The 16,198-nt window shown below is 34.4% G+C and overlaps 1 protein-coding gene across 3 annotated transcripts in view; it reads right to left on the reverse strand.

Annotated features, from left to right (window-relative positions):
- PRKACB (protein kinase cAMP-activated catalytic subunit beta) overlaps positions 1-16,198 on the reverse strand; it is a 148,656-nt gene that overhangs the window by 85,191 nt on the left and 47,267 nt on the right. Inside the window, exons 1-2 of one of the 3 annotated variants that reach the window (XM_055585349.1) lie at positions 10,366-10,440; positions 10,114-10,257 (exon numbers count right to left, since the gene is read on the reverse strand). The exons of 1 other annotated variant lie outside the window; for it this stretch is intronic. In XM_055585349.1, the coding sequence (XP_055441324.1) occupies position 10,114 (1 nt within the window). In that variant the 5' untranslated portion in view covers positions 10,115-10,257; positions 10,366-10,440. Of the gene's footprint in view, positions 1-10,113; positions 10,324-10,365; positions 10,441-16,198 lie in introns of those variants that run through there. One more of the 3 variants, XM_055585347.1, reaches the window with a different exon arrangement.

Below are 16,198 nucleotides of genomic sequence, written 5' to 3' on the forward strand. Positions count from 1 at the left end.
TCATTGTATGTATGTACCACAGCTTTTTTATCCATTCATCTGTCAATGGACGTCTAGGTTGCTTCCCTGTTCTAGCTGTTGTAAATAGTGCTGCAATGAACACTGGGGTACATGTGTCTTTTTCAATTTTGATTTCCTCAGGGTATAAGCCTAGGAGTGGGATTGCTGGGTCATATGGTGATTTTATTCCTAGCTTTTTAAGGAATCTCTATACCATCTTCCATAGTGGCTGTTTCAGTTTACATTCCCACCAGAAATGCAAGAGTGTTCCCTTTTCTTTGCATCCTCTTCAGCATTTATTGTTTGTAGATTTTTTGATGATGGCTGTTCTGACTGGTGTGAGATGGTATCTCATTGTAGTTTTAATTTGCATTTCTATAATAATGAGTGATGCTGAGCATCTTTTCATGGGCTTGTTAGCCATCTGCAGGTCTTCTTTGGAGAAATTTCCCTTCGGGTCCCTTTCCCACTGTTTGATTGGATTGTTTGCTTTTCTGGTATTGAGTTGTATGAGCTTGCTATATATTTTGGAAATTAATTCTTTGTCAGTTGCTTCCCTTGCTATTATTTTCTCCCATAATGAGGGCTGTCTTTTCACCTTGTTTGTAGTTTCCTTTGCTTTGCAAAAGCTTTTAAGTTTAATTAGGTCCCACTTGTTTATTGTTGTTTTTATTTCCATTACTGTAGGAGGTGGGTCATAGAAGATCTTGCTTTATGTCATCGAGTGTTCTACCTATGTTTTCCTCTAAGAGTTTTATAGTTTCTGGTCTTACATGCAGATCTTTAATCCATTTTGAGTTTATCTTTGTGTGTGATGTTAGGTAGTGTTCTAATTTCATTCTTTTGCACACAGCTGTCCAGTTTTCCCAGCACCACTTATTGAAGCTGCTGTCTTTGCCTCATTGCATATTCTTGTCTCCTTTGTCAAAAATAAGGTACCCATAAGTGCGTGGGTTTATCTCAGGGTCCTCTATCTTGTTCCATTGGTCTATATTTCTGTTTTTGTGCCAGTACCATACCGTCTTGATGACTATAGCTTTGTAGTATAGACCAAAGTCAAGAAAGTTGATTCCTCCAGCTCCATTCTTCTTTCTCAAGACTGCTTTGGCTATTCGGGATCTTTTGTGTTTCCATGTGAACTGTGAAATTTTTTGTTCTAGTTCTGTGAAAAATGCCATTGGTAATTTGATAGGAATCACGTTGAGTCTGTAGACTGCATTTGGTAGTGCAGTCATTTTCACAATGTTGTTTCTTCCTACACAGGAACATGGAATATCTCTCCATCTGTTTATGTCATCTTTGATTTCTTTCATCAGTGTCTTATCATTTTTCTGTATACAGTCTTTTGTCTCCTTAGGTAGGTTTATTCCTAGGTATTCTATTCTTTTTGTTGCAATGATGAATGGGATTGATTCCTTAATTTCTCTGATTTTTCATTGTTAGTATAGGAATGCAAGTGATTTCTGTGTATTGACCTTGTATCCTGCAACTTTGCTGAATTCACTGATTAGCTCTAGTAATTTTCTGATAGTTTCTGTTGGGTTTCTATTTATAGTACCATGTCATCTGCAAACAGTGAGAGTTTTACTTCTTCTTTTCTGATATGGACTCCTTTTATTTCTTTTTCTTCTCTAATTGCCATAGCTAGGGCTTCCAAAACTATGTTGAATAATAGTGGTGAGACTGGACACCCTTGTCTTGTTCCTGATCTCAGAGGGAACGTTTTCAGTTTTTCACCACTGAGAACAATGTTTGCTGTGGGCTTTTCATATATGGCCTTACTATGTTGAGGTAGGTTCCTTCTATGCCCATTTTTGAAGTGTTTTTATCATAAATGGATGCTGAATTCTGTTGAAGGCCTTTCCTGCATCTATTGAGATGATCATATGGTTTTTATCTTTGAATTTGCTAATATGATGTATCACATTGATTGATTTGTATATATTGAAGAATCCTTGCATCCTTGGAATAAACCTGACTTGACCATGGTATATGAGCTTTTTAATGTGTCGCTGAATTCTGCTTGCTAGAATTTTGTTAAGGATTTTTGCGTCTATGCTCATCAGTGATATTGGCCTGCAGTTTTCTTTTTTTGTGTTGTCTTTGTCTGGTTTGTTATCAGGGTGATGGTGGCCTCATAGAATGAGTTTGGAGATGTTCCTTCCTCTGCAATTTTTTGGAAGAGTTTCAGAAAAATAGGCATTAGCTCTTCTCTAAATGTTTGATAGAATTTCCCTGGGAAGCCATCTGGCCCTGGCCTTTTGTTTTTTGGGGAGATTTTTGATCACTGTTTCGATTTCAGTGTTTGTAACTGGGTTGTTCATAATTTCTATTTCCTTCCCAGTTCAGTCTTGGGAGGCTGACCTATTTTAAGAATCTGTCCATTTCCTCTAGATTGTCCTCTAGGTTGCCTCATATTCTCTTATGGTCCATTATACTTCTGTGTTTTCTGTTGTAACCTCTCCTTTTTCATTTCTAATTTTGTTGATTTGATCTTTCTCCTTTTTTTTTCTTGATGAGTCTGACTAGTGGTTTGTTAATTTTGTTTATCTTCTCAAGGAAACAGCTTTTAGTTTTATTAATCTTTGCTATCTGTTAATCTTAGGTATTCTTTTTTTTTTTTTTTTCATTTATTTCTGCTCTAATCTTTATGATTTCTTTCCTTCTGCTGACTTTGGGATTTTTTTGTTCTTCTTTTTCCAGCTGCTTTAGATGTAGAGTTAGGTTGTCTATTCAATGCTTTTCTTGTTTCTTAATGAATTACTGTATTGCTATAAACTTTCCTCTTAGAACTGCTTTTGCTGAATCCCTTAAGTTTTGGGTCATCGTGTTTTCATTGTCATTTGTTTCTAGGAATCTTTTGATTTCCTGTATTATTTCTTCAGTAACCTTTAGTAATGTATTGTTTAATATCCATAAGTTTTTATTTATTGCAGTTTTCTTTTTTTTTTCATGCAGTTGATATCTAGTCTCACAGCATTGTGGTCAGAGAAGATATATGATACAATTTCAATTTTCTTAAATTTATTGAGGCTTGATTTGTGGCCCAAGATGTGGTCTCTCCTGGAGAATGTTCCATGTGCACTTCAGAAGAAAGTGTATTCTTCTGCATTTGGGTGGAAAGTCCTGAAGATATGCATTAGGTCCATATGGTCTAATGTTTCATTTAAGGTTTCTGTTTCCTTATTCTTTGTTTTGATTATCTGTCCAATGGTGTAAGTGGGGTGTTAAAGTCCACTACTATTATTTTGTTACTGTCAATTTCCCCTCTTATGCCTGTTAGTGTTTCCCTTATGTATTGAGGTGCTCCTTTGTTGGGTACATAAATATTTACAATTGTTATGTCTTCTTCTTGGATTGATCATTATGTACTGTCCTTGTCTCTTATAATATTCTTTAAAGTCTATTTTGTCTGAAATAAGGACTGTCACTCCAGCTTTCCTTTGCTTTCCATTTGCATGTAAGATCTTTTCCATCCTTTTACTTTCAGTCTGTATGTGTCTCTAGTTCTGAAGTGAGTCTCCAGTAGGCAGCATGTATATATATATGGGTCTTGTTTTTATATCCAGTCAGTCTGTATCTTTGGTTGGTGCATTTAATCTGTTTACATTTAAGATAATTATTGATATATGTTACTACTGGCATTTTCTCGATTGTTTTGGGTTTACTTTTGCAGTTCTTTCCTTTCTCTTGTGTTTACTGGCTATGTAAGTCCCTTTAGTATATGCTGCAAGGCTGGTTTGGTGGTGCTAAGTTTTCTTAACTTTTGCTTGTCTGTAAAGCTTTTGATTTCTCCATCAATTTTGAATGAGATCTTTGCCAGGTATAGTAATCTTGGTGGTAGATTTTTCTCTTTCAGTACTTTAAATATATGTTGCCATTCCCTTCTGGCCTGCAGAGTTTCTGCTGAAAGATCCACTGTTAATCATATGGGTTTTCCCTTGTATGTTACTTGTTGCTTTTCCTTTGCTGCTTTTAATAATCTTTCTTTGCATTTAGCACTTTTTTTTTATAAACTTCAAACTTTTTATTTTGTATTGGGATGCAACCAATTTGAAACAAATTTAATTCTGAAAGAATACAGTACATGTGTATCTGGGACAGAATTTAATACAAAAGTCTTAAAATGGTTATAACAGTTCTCTACATTTGTTCTGTAAAATATAAATATAATGATATGCACAAAGATTTAGCTACAAAGATGTTTATCACAGCAGTTTTTATAAAACAGCAAAAAATTAAAAAGTCTAGATAGCTAGTGATGGTATAAATTGTGGTACATCCTTAAGACTGAACACAAAAAAGTCATTTGTACTGTAGAACAATCTCTATGATAAGGCAAAATGTTATGACATATGTATCGAGAGATTCCAATTTACAGTGGAAATTTGTGTACCTATGCATAAAACAGATATACATAGAACAAGGTTATCTTTTGGTGGGATTGCATGCGATTTTTTACTTTGTTATTTTCTACAGTTTGCAAATTTTCTCCAATGAAGGCATAATATTTGTAATCAGATTAAAATGTTATTAGGGAAAAAGTGTTTCTCAAACTTTAATGTGCATATCAATCAGCTAGGTAATCTTATTAAAGTTCAGATTCTGACTCACTAGATCTAGATCTGGGCCTGATTTTTAACAGGCTCCTGGGTGATGCTAATGCTACTAGACTGGGATGAAACTTGAGCAAGACACTATATAATATTATATACTCAGTCTTCCTTCTATAACCATGTAGATTACGAAGATCACAATAGAACAATTTTTTAGAGAAAGCTTGTTACTATAAGACTGTAGTGATATTTAATGTTGGTCTAACAAACAATTCAACATTAACTGAGAAATACGCTGGCAATACAAAAACAAACTGACAAATTCTATGCCTTTTAGGAGTTTAAAATCAAATAGTTTAAAATCAAATCAAACTTGAGGACTAATGTAATATAATTTTAATACTATATAATAAAGCATAACAGAAGTGAGTATAGATGTTATAGAACACACGAAGAGATCATGAATTCTAAAAAGGATAAACGTCAGAGGAACAGAATGCTTCAGTGATTTTGTTACAGAGATAGTATGTGAGCAGAGGCTTAAAGTAGGATATATCCCCATCATTGGCAGTAGTAGGAAAAGGAAATTCCAAGTAGAAGAAACACCTTACATTGTTGTTATAATGGGATTCCATTGTCTGACTACTCGTTATCATGTTCACATAGTGCCCAAAAGTGTTAGTTCTGCATAGCTAATTATTAAGAGAAATGCAAAAATCAAAACCACACAAAGCTATCACCTCATGCCTCACAGAATGGCTATAATCCAAAATGTACAAATAACAAATGTTGGAGAAGATATGGAGAAAAGGAAAGTCTCATAAACTGTTGATGGGCATGTAAATTGGTGCAGCCACTAGGGGGAACAGTAACTACCATATGATCCAGCAATTCCACTCTAGGGTATATATATCCAAAAAAATTAAAATAATAATTCAAAAAGATACATGCACCCCAACCTTCATAGCAGCACTATTTACAATAGCCAAGACATGGAAGCAACCCAAATGTCCATCAATAGACAACTAGAAGGTATGGTATATGAATGTGTGTATATATGTGTGAATGTATATATGTATGTGTGTGTGTATATATATGTAGGTGTACATGTGTATATAAATATATATATAAATATATACATACATAATACTCAGCTACTAAAAATAATGAAATACTGCCATTTTCAGTAGCGTGGATGGCCCTAGAGAATATTATGCTTAATGAAATAAGTTAGAGAAAGACAAATATGACTCACAGACAGAAACAGACTCACAGACATAGAAAACCAACTCACAGACATTGAAAATAAACTTGTGGTTACCAAAGTAGAGAGGGAAAGGGTGGGCACAAATTAATGGTATGAGATTAACATATGCAAATTACTATTTATAAAGTACAGAAGCAACAAGGATTTAATGTACAGCACAGGGAATTATACCCATTATCTTGATAATGGAATAGAATATACAAAGAGCTAAAGCAGTTATAATAGACCAGTTTATGCAGCTTTAACTTTCCAAAGTTCATTCAGTCTTTAAGACAGTTTACTCCCATGCTTTAGTGCAGGGATCTAATGCATGATAATTTGAGGTGGAGCTGATGTAATAATAATAGAAATAAAGTGCACAGTCAGTGTAATGCACTTCAATCATCCTTCTCCCAGTCTGTGGAAAAACTGTCTTCCCTGGTGCCTAAAAGGTTGGAGACAGCTGCTTTAGTGTACTATATCTGTATCTTTGTAACTTCTAAGCTAAAAGACCTCCCACATTATCTTTTCATCTACTTTTTTTCATCTGCAATATTCCACTGCCTCTTGGTAGTAGTTAATTTTTTGAGGATTTACAGTATTATAGCCTGAAAACTAGGCTATGGGAAAAATAAGATTAAATTATTACCCTCAAAAACAAGAGCAGAAAGGGCAAACATACAGAGAACATAGTAGTCAAGGAACAATGAAATAGTAGCTTAAAAGTGTATAAGTAACTTTCTGTGGGAGTTTAGCACTAAAGAAGAAATTAGCATTAAGAAGAAGATGGAGCCTTCAAGTATATTGAAGAATGAATTTTGAGACTCAGAGGAGGAAAAGGTGACTGCAGCCATGAAATTAAAAGACACTTACTTCTTGGAAGGAAAGTTATGACCAATCTAGACAGCATATTAAAAAGCAGAGACATTACTTTGCCAACAAAGGTCTGTCTAGTCAAGGCTATGGTTTTTCCAGCAGTCATGTATGGATGTGAGAGTTGGACTATAAAGAAGGCTGAGCGCTGAAGAATTGATGCTTTTGAACTGTGGTGTTGGAGAAGACTCTTGAGAATCCCTTGAACTGCAAGGATATCAACCAGTCCTCCTAAAGGAGATCAGTCCTGAATGTTCACTGGAAGGACTGATGTTGAAGCTGAAACTCCAATACTTTAGCCACCTGATGCGAAGAGCTGACTCATTTGAAAAGACCCTGATGCTGGGAAAGATTGAGGGCGGGAGGAGAAGGGGATGACAGAGGATGAGATGGTTGGATGGTATCACCAACTCTATGGACATGAATTTGGGTAAACCCTGGGAGTTGGTGATGGACAGGGAGTCCTGGCGTGCTGTGGTTCATGGGGTCGCAAAGAGTTGGACATGACTGAGCAACTGAACTGAACTGAACTTAGCTCTGATTCTATCTGAAAAAAATCCATATACAAAATTGCTCATTTGTTCAATACAGTATTTTTATCTAAACTTCACTAATATGGATTTGTATCTGCCAGAGAAATAACCCATCAATTCACAGGAAAGAATATGTAAAGTATTTGATGGTATTCATCTATTCAGTGCTTAAACTGTTGCAATTAGACATTAAATATATAAAGTCCAACATTTAAAATGTGCAAAACTTCCATCAAGTTCAGCATTGTATAACTCAACACACCATTTATGATCAAACAAAGATTTAGAAGCTAACCATAACAAATTTGCTAGAAAGAAAACTCAGTGGAATGTCAATATTCCCCTTCATTCTGAGTCAGAATAAAAAGAATTCCTTTATGTTTTTGTTTTGAACTTCATGTACTTATATGTTCATGGAATCAGCTGTTAAATATTTATGTTATCAAACAGGAATTCCTGTTACTTTAGTAGTAAAAGATAAAACACATTTAAGGCACCTGGAAACCACTATATGGCCTTTATTTTTTGTTTCTTCTTAAATTTAATGTCACTGAAGAATAAAGAAACTTGTATTAAAATTGTTACATTTCATATATGCCTAAATTGATCATTATAATCTTTACTCAATAGTTCAGAAACGTAATTTTTAATAAAATTAAATGTAGTTTCTGTGCTTATCTTATTTCCTAAATAGAACTTTTGAAACAAGCATATTCAGAGAGCTTATCAGCAGGAGATATTACATTCTTTTTTCTTATCAAACAAATCATGCAAGTAAACTGTTCTAAGTAGCATGAAGAATGTAGTTTGCACGAAAACTGCATACTGTCAAAGTGCCTTCCATAACTCACACTATAAATGAATAAAAATCTGTGTTTCCACCAAAAATAAACCTTGGAATTTTGAAACAAAAGGATTCCTCTGTTTCTGTTGTATCCTTATTTTCTCCTCTACATCAAAACATTTCATAATAGGAAACCAGAACTCCATGCCTATCATACTCATCACTATATATATACAATTATTTTGTCTATGATATTCTGGGATATGAAATAGAAAGTGAAAGAATGCTTGATTAATGAACAGTAACTCTTTAAGTATTTCTTATATCACATCTATTATTTGAATGGCTACAAAGTTTGTACTTCATTTCACTGTGCACACACAGAAGTCGCTCAGTCGTGTCCGACTCTTTGCGACCCCATGGATTGTTGCCCACCAGGCTCCTCGGTCCATGGGATTTTCCAGGCATGAATACTGGAGTGGGTTGCTGTTTCCTTCTCACTGTGCACTATGATCCTATTATTTTGTGACATCACAATAAAGAAAAATGTTAACAGCATTTTATTTGTTTCTCCAAAAGAAATCATAGTTCCTGATATTACCTTCAATTGCTAGATTTTAAAATGTGTCTCAGAAAGTGTTATAAGCCCCACACATTTTTTTAAATGTTGAGGGTACAGCTCAAACACAACTTTTCATTATTAAAAGCCCATGACATTCATTATTTGTGACACATTTACTAAATACCCTCTATTTGTAGAAATAGGGGCTAGTGTACTAATCCAGTGCTGTCCTCATTCCTCATTGAATGTTTAATTAAAAGATCCATGAAATGCATAAAAATGATTTCCAAAAGGCCTTAGGAGACTGCAATTTAAAAGAATAGGGCAAGTAGAATGAACAGCACACTTTTGTTGCTTGGTAAATTTTAATAATGTACTCCTATTTCAATATTCAACAGTTCATTACCTTGAAGATATTTGCAATTTCTCATTACCAACTTGCTACATAGTAAGGATTAATTATAAATCATCAAAATCTCTAGAAGGACAAAAAAAAAGTACAAATACATGTTTTTTACTTTCTCTCTAATATAACTTAAAGGTAAAAAAAATTCTGATGTGATTAAAAAAAATTCAAATAAGCTTCCATGGAACTATGAAGCTACTATATAAACAAAGGTATCGATTCTGCAAGCCATTCTTGTTCTGTTGTTGCTTTTTTAGCTGAGTTTTCCTCCTTAACTGCTATGGAGTATATAAACAGAAAGAGGCAAAACCTAGTGCTATTTGGTGATCAAAGACACTAAAAAGTACCAAGAGTAATTCTATTGTTCCTTTAATCAGAGTGACAAAAATACTTTGAGGAAGGTCCAAGGTGAGATGTGGAAAGGCAGCACTGGTATTGTTTATAATTGAAATGTATCCTTTAAAAACTGCATGTCACAAAAAAATCATTACGTATCACCATTTCAGCCAAGCAGTAAGTCCAAACACTTCACCATGTCTGGAAAGAATGTGATGCATGCATAAACAAGTACCCTCCACTAAGAAAGCTTCTGATATTTTTAATGTTATAAATGTAAGATTTCACATAGAATACATAGAGTAATCATAGTATGCCTTCATATTATAAATCCTGCTTGTTAAACTAACTTTTACACATGCATTTAAAAATAAAATATGGCAAACATAATAAAAATTTAATTATAAATTCAAGGGGTCTTTTATCCCCTTTTGAATTTTAAGGCTTAAAATGTATGACATTAAAAAAAATAAACTATCTCTCTTAAATGTAGGCATTTTACTTTTACATAAAAACAAAAAAATAGAAACAAAACTATAATACACACTAGAAATTAAAATCTTGCAGAAAATTTTCCCACTGATACTCAATTTAACTGATTGTATTTAAAACGAAACCATGAACTATATGATTCAGCTCAATTTATAATCAAGTTTTGTGGATTTTTTTCAACTTTACCTTGCCAAATATATTTGTGCAAATTACAAAAAAGACAACTAAAAAACACCCCCATAGTTCTCTGAGTGATTCTAAAACTCCAATTAGTATTTTAGCTTCTAGTTACAATGTATCATCAAAAAACAAAAACAAAACTTACTTGATCTGTCCCATAAGGCAGTATGTTCAGAGAAATGAAGGCTGTCATTTTCCAGAGCTGTTTTCTGATCATGTGCAGTACCTTTGGAGTGTCTATGAAATAATCGGCTAGCAAAACCTTCCAATTTCTGAAGAGCAGTAGTACCTGTATATTGGTTACAGGGTACTTCTCTGTAAGCTGCCATTCATGTGTATTTACACTTAACTTATCGTAACTGAAAATATTTCCAGAAGGAGCTCAACAACTACTTACACAGAAGCTAAGAGCTATGCATGTGTCAAACTTCCTGTTTGCAGGGTATTCAAACCACTACTGCTGTTCTGTTTCCTGTTAATATAAAACAGCACATTACTGAGCCTTAAAACTGTCCAACTAGAGATGAAGATTTTAAAGACTTGCAATATCATCCTAAAAGGTCTATGTTTGAGTGTTTTAATACTAATACACAGGTTAATGAGAACATTAAATATAAAGCTTTAAATATAAATAATAAGCTGAAAAATTTTTTTAAAAGAAAAACTATTTAAACATACATTACAACCCTATACAAATAACTGAAGGTCAAACCACTCTCCGAATATAATAAGTTTAAAAGGTTGTATGGTTTTTTCCCCCCAGCAAATCAGCTAATACAGACTAGTATAGACTTTATAGATCCTTATAAACAGTTAACTTTTCATTGAAAACTGATATGGAACAGATATTGCAAAACATTAAAAAACAAACATAACTTTTAATGAAAAAAATGTGAACTATAATTAAAAAAACCTCAACATTGCTAACTCACTGACTTAAATCTAATACATACAGAAATTACAAAAACTTAGTATGGTAGTTGCTGCTGCTGCTGCTAAGTCGCTTCAGTCATATCCGACTCTGTGTGACCCCATAGACGGCAGCCCACTAGGCTCCTCTGTCCCTGGGATTCTTTGCTTACCAAACATAATTTGCTGACAAGTGGACATCAGCAGTACATTTTAAAACATTCTATGATTTGAAAAAATATTGATTTAAAATATATAAAATCAGTCACAGCAAGAAATTTCAATTGAGAGGAAAAAAATCCTTCTAGTTGACTGAGATATGTTAATTTCTAGACTTGACACTGAGGATTGCTTTTACCTGACGTCTTGATTTAGGGATCTCACTTTGAAACAGCTCCTTCAGTTAAAAGTAAACTGTCCATTTGCACAAAAAAGTAACCTGTGACATTTAAAAATGATTCTGGGTACTTGCCTTGTGACATTTTTATTAAAGGATGATAAGGGGGGAGGAAGGAGCGAAAGGAAAGATCTTTAAAAAAAAAAAATCAAATGGGAGATGGGAGGGAGACTCAAGAGGGAGGGAATATGTGTATACTTATGGCTGATTCATGTTGAGGTTTGACAGAAAACAACAAAATTCTGTAAAGCAATTATTCTTCAATTAAAAAATAAATTATAAAAAAGTAATCTATCAAAAAATCTTATGATTTCCTGCCTACTGCTTAGCAAACAAAATAGAAACAATAATGACAAGCAGAATAAAAAGGAATAATATGTAATCAAATTAGGATACCACACACACACACACACACATGCATACAAAGCAAACACTGACTAATGCATTTTGCCAAGTAAGAGCTCATTTGTGTACATCTTATTTTGTGCAATAAAATTAGTATCAATTTAAACAAACAGGCAACAATATCTACAAGACCAAACTTCTTAAATTGTAGCTTTCTGAGAAATGTGTGTATATAATAGATAATTTCTTTATTAACAACCAACTTTACACAAAACACACCATCAACAGGTGTCTACAGTCTTTAATAAACATCTATAGATTATCAGAGAAGGCAATGGCACCCTACTCCAGTACTCTTGCCTGGAAAATCCCATGGATGGAGGAGCCTGGTAGGCTGCAGTCCATGGGGTAGTGAAGAGTCGGACACGACTAAGCGACTTCACTTTCCCTTTTCACTTTCATGCATTGGAGAAGAAAATGGAAACCCACTCCAGTGTTCTTGCCTTGAGAATCCCAAGGACAGGGGAGCCTGGTGGGCTGCCGTCTATGGGGTAGCACAGAGTCAGACACGACAGAAGTGACTTAGCTTAGCAGACTATGAGCTGTCTCTTAATGGGTGTAAAGTGGATAAAATTCCTGAATCTTTCACTTGCTTTCTTGGGATAAATTCTATTCATCCTCAAGGCTCCGCAAAGATGTCACCTCTTCATGGTAATGTTTCCCACACATTTCCTGGAAAAATAAACTGCTCTCCCTGCTGTTTCCAATAATCTTGGAATTTTATGTTAAAATTTGTTTATAAATTTATGTCTCAAACATAATAAATATACATATAAAAGTATTCATTCATTTTTAATAAGTTAAAGGTCTAAGTAGAATCAAACACTTGAAAATATTTTACTTATGATAGGATCATATTTGTAAATTATCCAACAACCACCTAGCTGTTCATATATAGAGACAACAGCAATGGAAGTAATGTCATTTAACTTCTCTATTTAATCTGTTACAAAATTTTATTCATTCTTTGAGTTTCATTTTTATTAGTGCAAATGTGGATTTCTAAAATAACTTCTTTTCCCTTCTTCCAGCCACTCCTTGCAATCACTCATCTCTGACATATGAACCTCCCCAAAATATTACACTCACAGTATTCCCTTGCCAAAAGTATAAGCTAATTCTAATATTTCAGCCCAAAATATCTGTTTTTAACACGTCTAGCTAGACATATCCAACATTGCTGGAGTTTCGTACAAATATTCCAGATTTCTAATTATAACACTCAGATTAATTTATTTAAAGCAATGTATAAACTTTATAACAAAATTTCCATAGGAAAGTGGGGGAGGAGGTGGAGGAAGCAGAGAAAGGAGTAATCTTCAACATTTAAAATTTATCCTTTTTCTTCAATAAAACTCTTTTTTATCTGTTAAAAAGTCCTTATAGAAAGTAAAATCTTTAGTCCTTCCAGCAGTATTTCTATATATGGTAATGTGACCAGGAAGCTGTTGTTATATAAGTACTTAGGCAATTTGATTCTTACTACAAAGAACACTACTGTCATCTACTGCTAGAAGGAAATAACTACAGCTTTAACTAAAACTGAATTTCTTCATAATTTAAATTAATCTTAAGAAGTATTTTGCTTGTTACCCTGATAGTATCTTCATAACCTGAATTTGTGCTAAGATGTCTAGCCATCTACCCAAAACTTGCTGTAACAACATATCTTATATTCTATTAATAGTTTAAATAATGTATGATAATAAACTATACCAGGGCTTCCCTGGTAGCTCAGATGGTAAAGAACCTGCCTGCATTGCTGGAGACTTGGGTTTGATCCCTGGGTCGGGAAGATCTCCTGGAGAAGAGAAGGCAAACCACTCCAGCATTCTCACCTGGAAAATCCCATGGACAGACCATGGGGTCACGAAGAGTCTGACATGACTAAGCGACTAACCCTTTCACTACGATAATAAAACTAGCGAGTAATCAACCTAGAAGTTATAAAATCTTTATTATTCATTCTGCATTAATTCTAAAATTCATAATAATTTTCAGAGTTGAACCTCCTTTGATTGCCATATCACAAAATATTGCTTTATTTCTGATGTTAAATAATAGTAATGATGATACCTTACATTTACAAAAACCTTTTACAACATATAAAATGGTTTCCACTGATTTCAAAAGAAGCAAACAGGACAGGTATTATTATCCTTATTTTAAGATTAGAAAACAAACTTATAAATATTAAGTGACTTGCCAAAAGTCACCTATGTCCTCTGCTTCCTGCTGCTGCTGCTGCTAAGTTGCTTCAGTCGTGTCTGACTCTGAGAGACCCCATCAAGGCTATCTGTACTGACAAAATGATTTCCACAGTAAAGACTTTTTCAAACAAGGGTAGGGAAGTAGAGATTAACAGCTAGTAGGAGATGGAAATAGTTTCCAGAGTCTGAGATTCTGCTACGAGAAAATGTTCATTCAGATGGTGACCTTATAGCCATGCAATTTCACTGTCCACATTTATGTTTATAATCATGTTGGGGCCAAGTAGAACTATATACTTTAGAGTTTGAAGGTTAAATTTAAAAAAAAAAACATGGAAGCATATTTGATATGTAAATAATATATCTGCTGCAGGCAGAGGGCAAATGATATGACCATGACCCCTGCTATACAAATAAAGGTTTTAGAGTAATAGTTTTGCCTTTCCCAAAATGGATTCATACCTTTTATAAGTGAATTCAACTATTTAAGACTGGCTGATTGCATTTAGCACAGCATAACAACTGAGGTTCATCCATGTTGTGTTTTTCAATAGCTTACTAATTTTTTATTGACTAGTACTCCACTGTATGGATTTACCACAATTTATATATACATGTACAATCAAATTGCCTTTGCACCTTTGTCAAAAATCAGTTACCCATAACTGTGTAGGTCTATTCTAGATTTTCTACATTGTTCTACTGACCTATGTGCCAGTTCTTTCATCAGTGGGATACTGTGTTGGGTACTGTATCTTTTAAGTAAGTCTTCAAACTGATTGTATGAATCTTTCAACATTTTTTTGTAAATTGTTTTGGCTATTATAATTTCTTAACTTCTCTATATAAATTTTAAAAGTTTGTCCATGTCTACAAAAATAATGTTGCTAGAACTTAATTGAGATTGTTTATTGAGAGAAATGATAACAATAGGTTGAGTCTTTCAATCCATGATCATATCGTATCTCATTTTTCAGGGCCTTTGGTTTCCTTCATCAATGTTTTATATTTTTCAGCATACACATCCTGTACATATTTTGTCAGTCTTATACCTAAGTATGGAGAAAGCAATGGCAACCCACTCCAGTACTCTTGCCTGGAAAATCCCATGGAATAGAGGAGCCTGGTAGGCTGCTGTCTATGGGGTCGCATAGAGTTGAACACGACTGAGCGACTTCACTTTCACTTTTCACTTTTCATGCATTGGAGAAGGAAATGGCAACCCACTCCAGTGTTCTTGCCTGGAGAATCCCAGGGAGGGCGGAGCCTGGTGGGCTGCCATCTGTGGGGTTGCACAGAGTCGGACACGACTGAAGCGCCTTAGCAGCAGCAGCATACCTGAGTACTTACTGCTCTTTAATTGGAGCTATTATAAGTGGTACTCTGAAAGATGTTTGCAACTGTTCATTGCTAGTATATTGAAATATGACTTATTTTTGTATGCTAACCTTGTGTACTGGAACCTGGCTAAACTCACTTATTAAGCTTTAGGAATCTTTTCCTTTTGTAGATTGCTTGAGATTTTCTTTGTAGAAAATTGTTACCTTTGAACAGATACAGTTTGGTTTATTTTTCCTTTTTAATTCCTTTGTTATTTACTTTTCTTGCCATACTGTACTGGCTAGGACTTCCAGGAACACATTAAACAAGTGGTAAGACTGAACGTTCTTGCCTTATTCCCAATCTTAGGAACAAAGGGTTCAGTTTCTCATCATTAATTTTGATGTCAACTGTAGAAATTTTTTGTACATGCTCCGTACTGAGATAAAGAACTTCACTTGTAATCCTAGTTAGCTGAGTGCTTTTATATAAAAAGGATAATTTTATCAAATGGTTTTTCACATGTGTTGGTTTGATCATATGGCTTTAGCCTTCTTTAGTCTGCTAATATGGTGGATCACAGTTACTAATATTCAAACATTCAGAAAATGAAGATCATGGCATCTGATCCCATCACTTCATGGCAAATAGATAGGGAAACAGTGTCAGACTTTGTTTTTCTGGGCTCCAAAATCACTGCAGATGGTGACTGCAGCCATGAAATTAAAAGACGCTTACTCCTTGGAAGGAAAGTTATGACCAACCTAGATAGCATATTAAAAAGCAGAGACATTACTTTGCCAACAAAGGTCCATCTAGTCAAGGCTCTGGTTTTTCCTGTGGTCATGTATGGATGTGAGAGCTGGACTGTGAAGAAGGCTGAGCGCCGAAGAATTGATGCTTTTGAACTGTGGTGTTGGAGAAGACTCTTGAGAGTCCCTTGGACTGCAAGGAGATCCAACCAGTCCATTCTGAAGGAGATCAGCCCT

The sequence above is a fragment of the Bubalus kerabau genome, chromosome 6, assembly GCF_029407905.1.
Source record: "Bubalus kerabau isolate K-KA32 ecotype Philippines breed swamp buffalo chromosome 6, PCC_UOA_SB_1v2, whole genome shotgun sequence".
Taxonomy (NCBI): domain Eukaryota; kingdom Metazoa; phylum Chordata; class Mammalia; order Artiodactyla; family Bovidae; genus Bubalus; species Bubalus kerabau.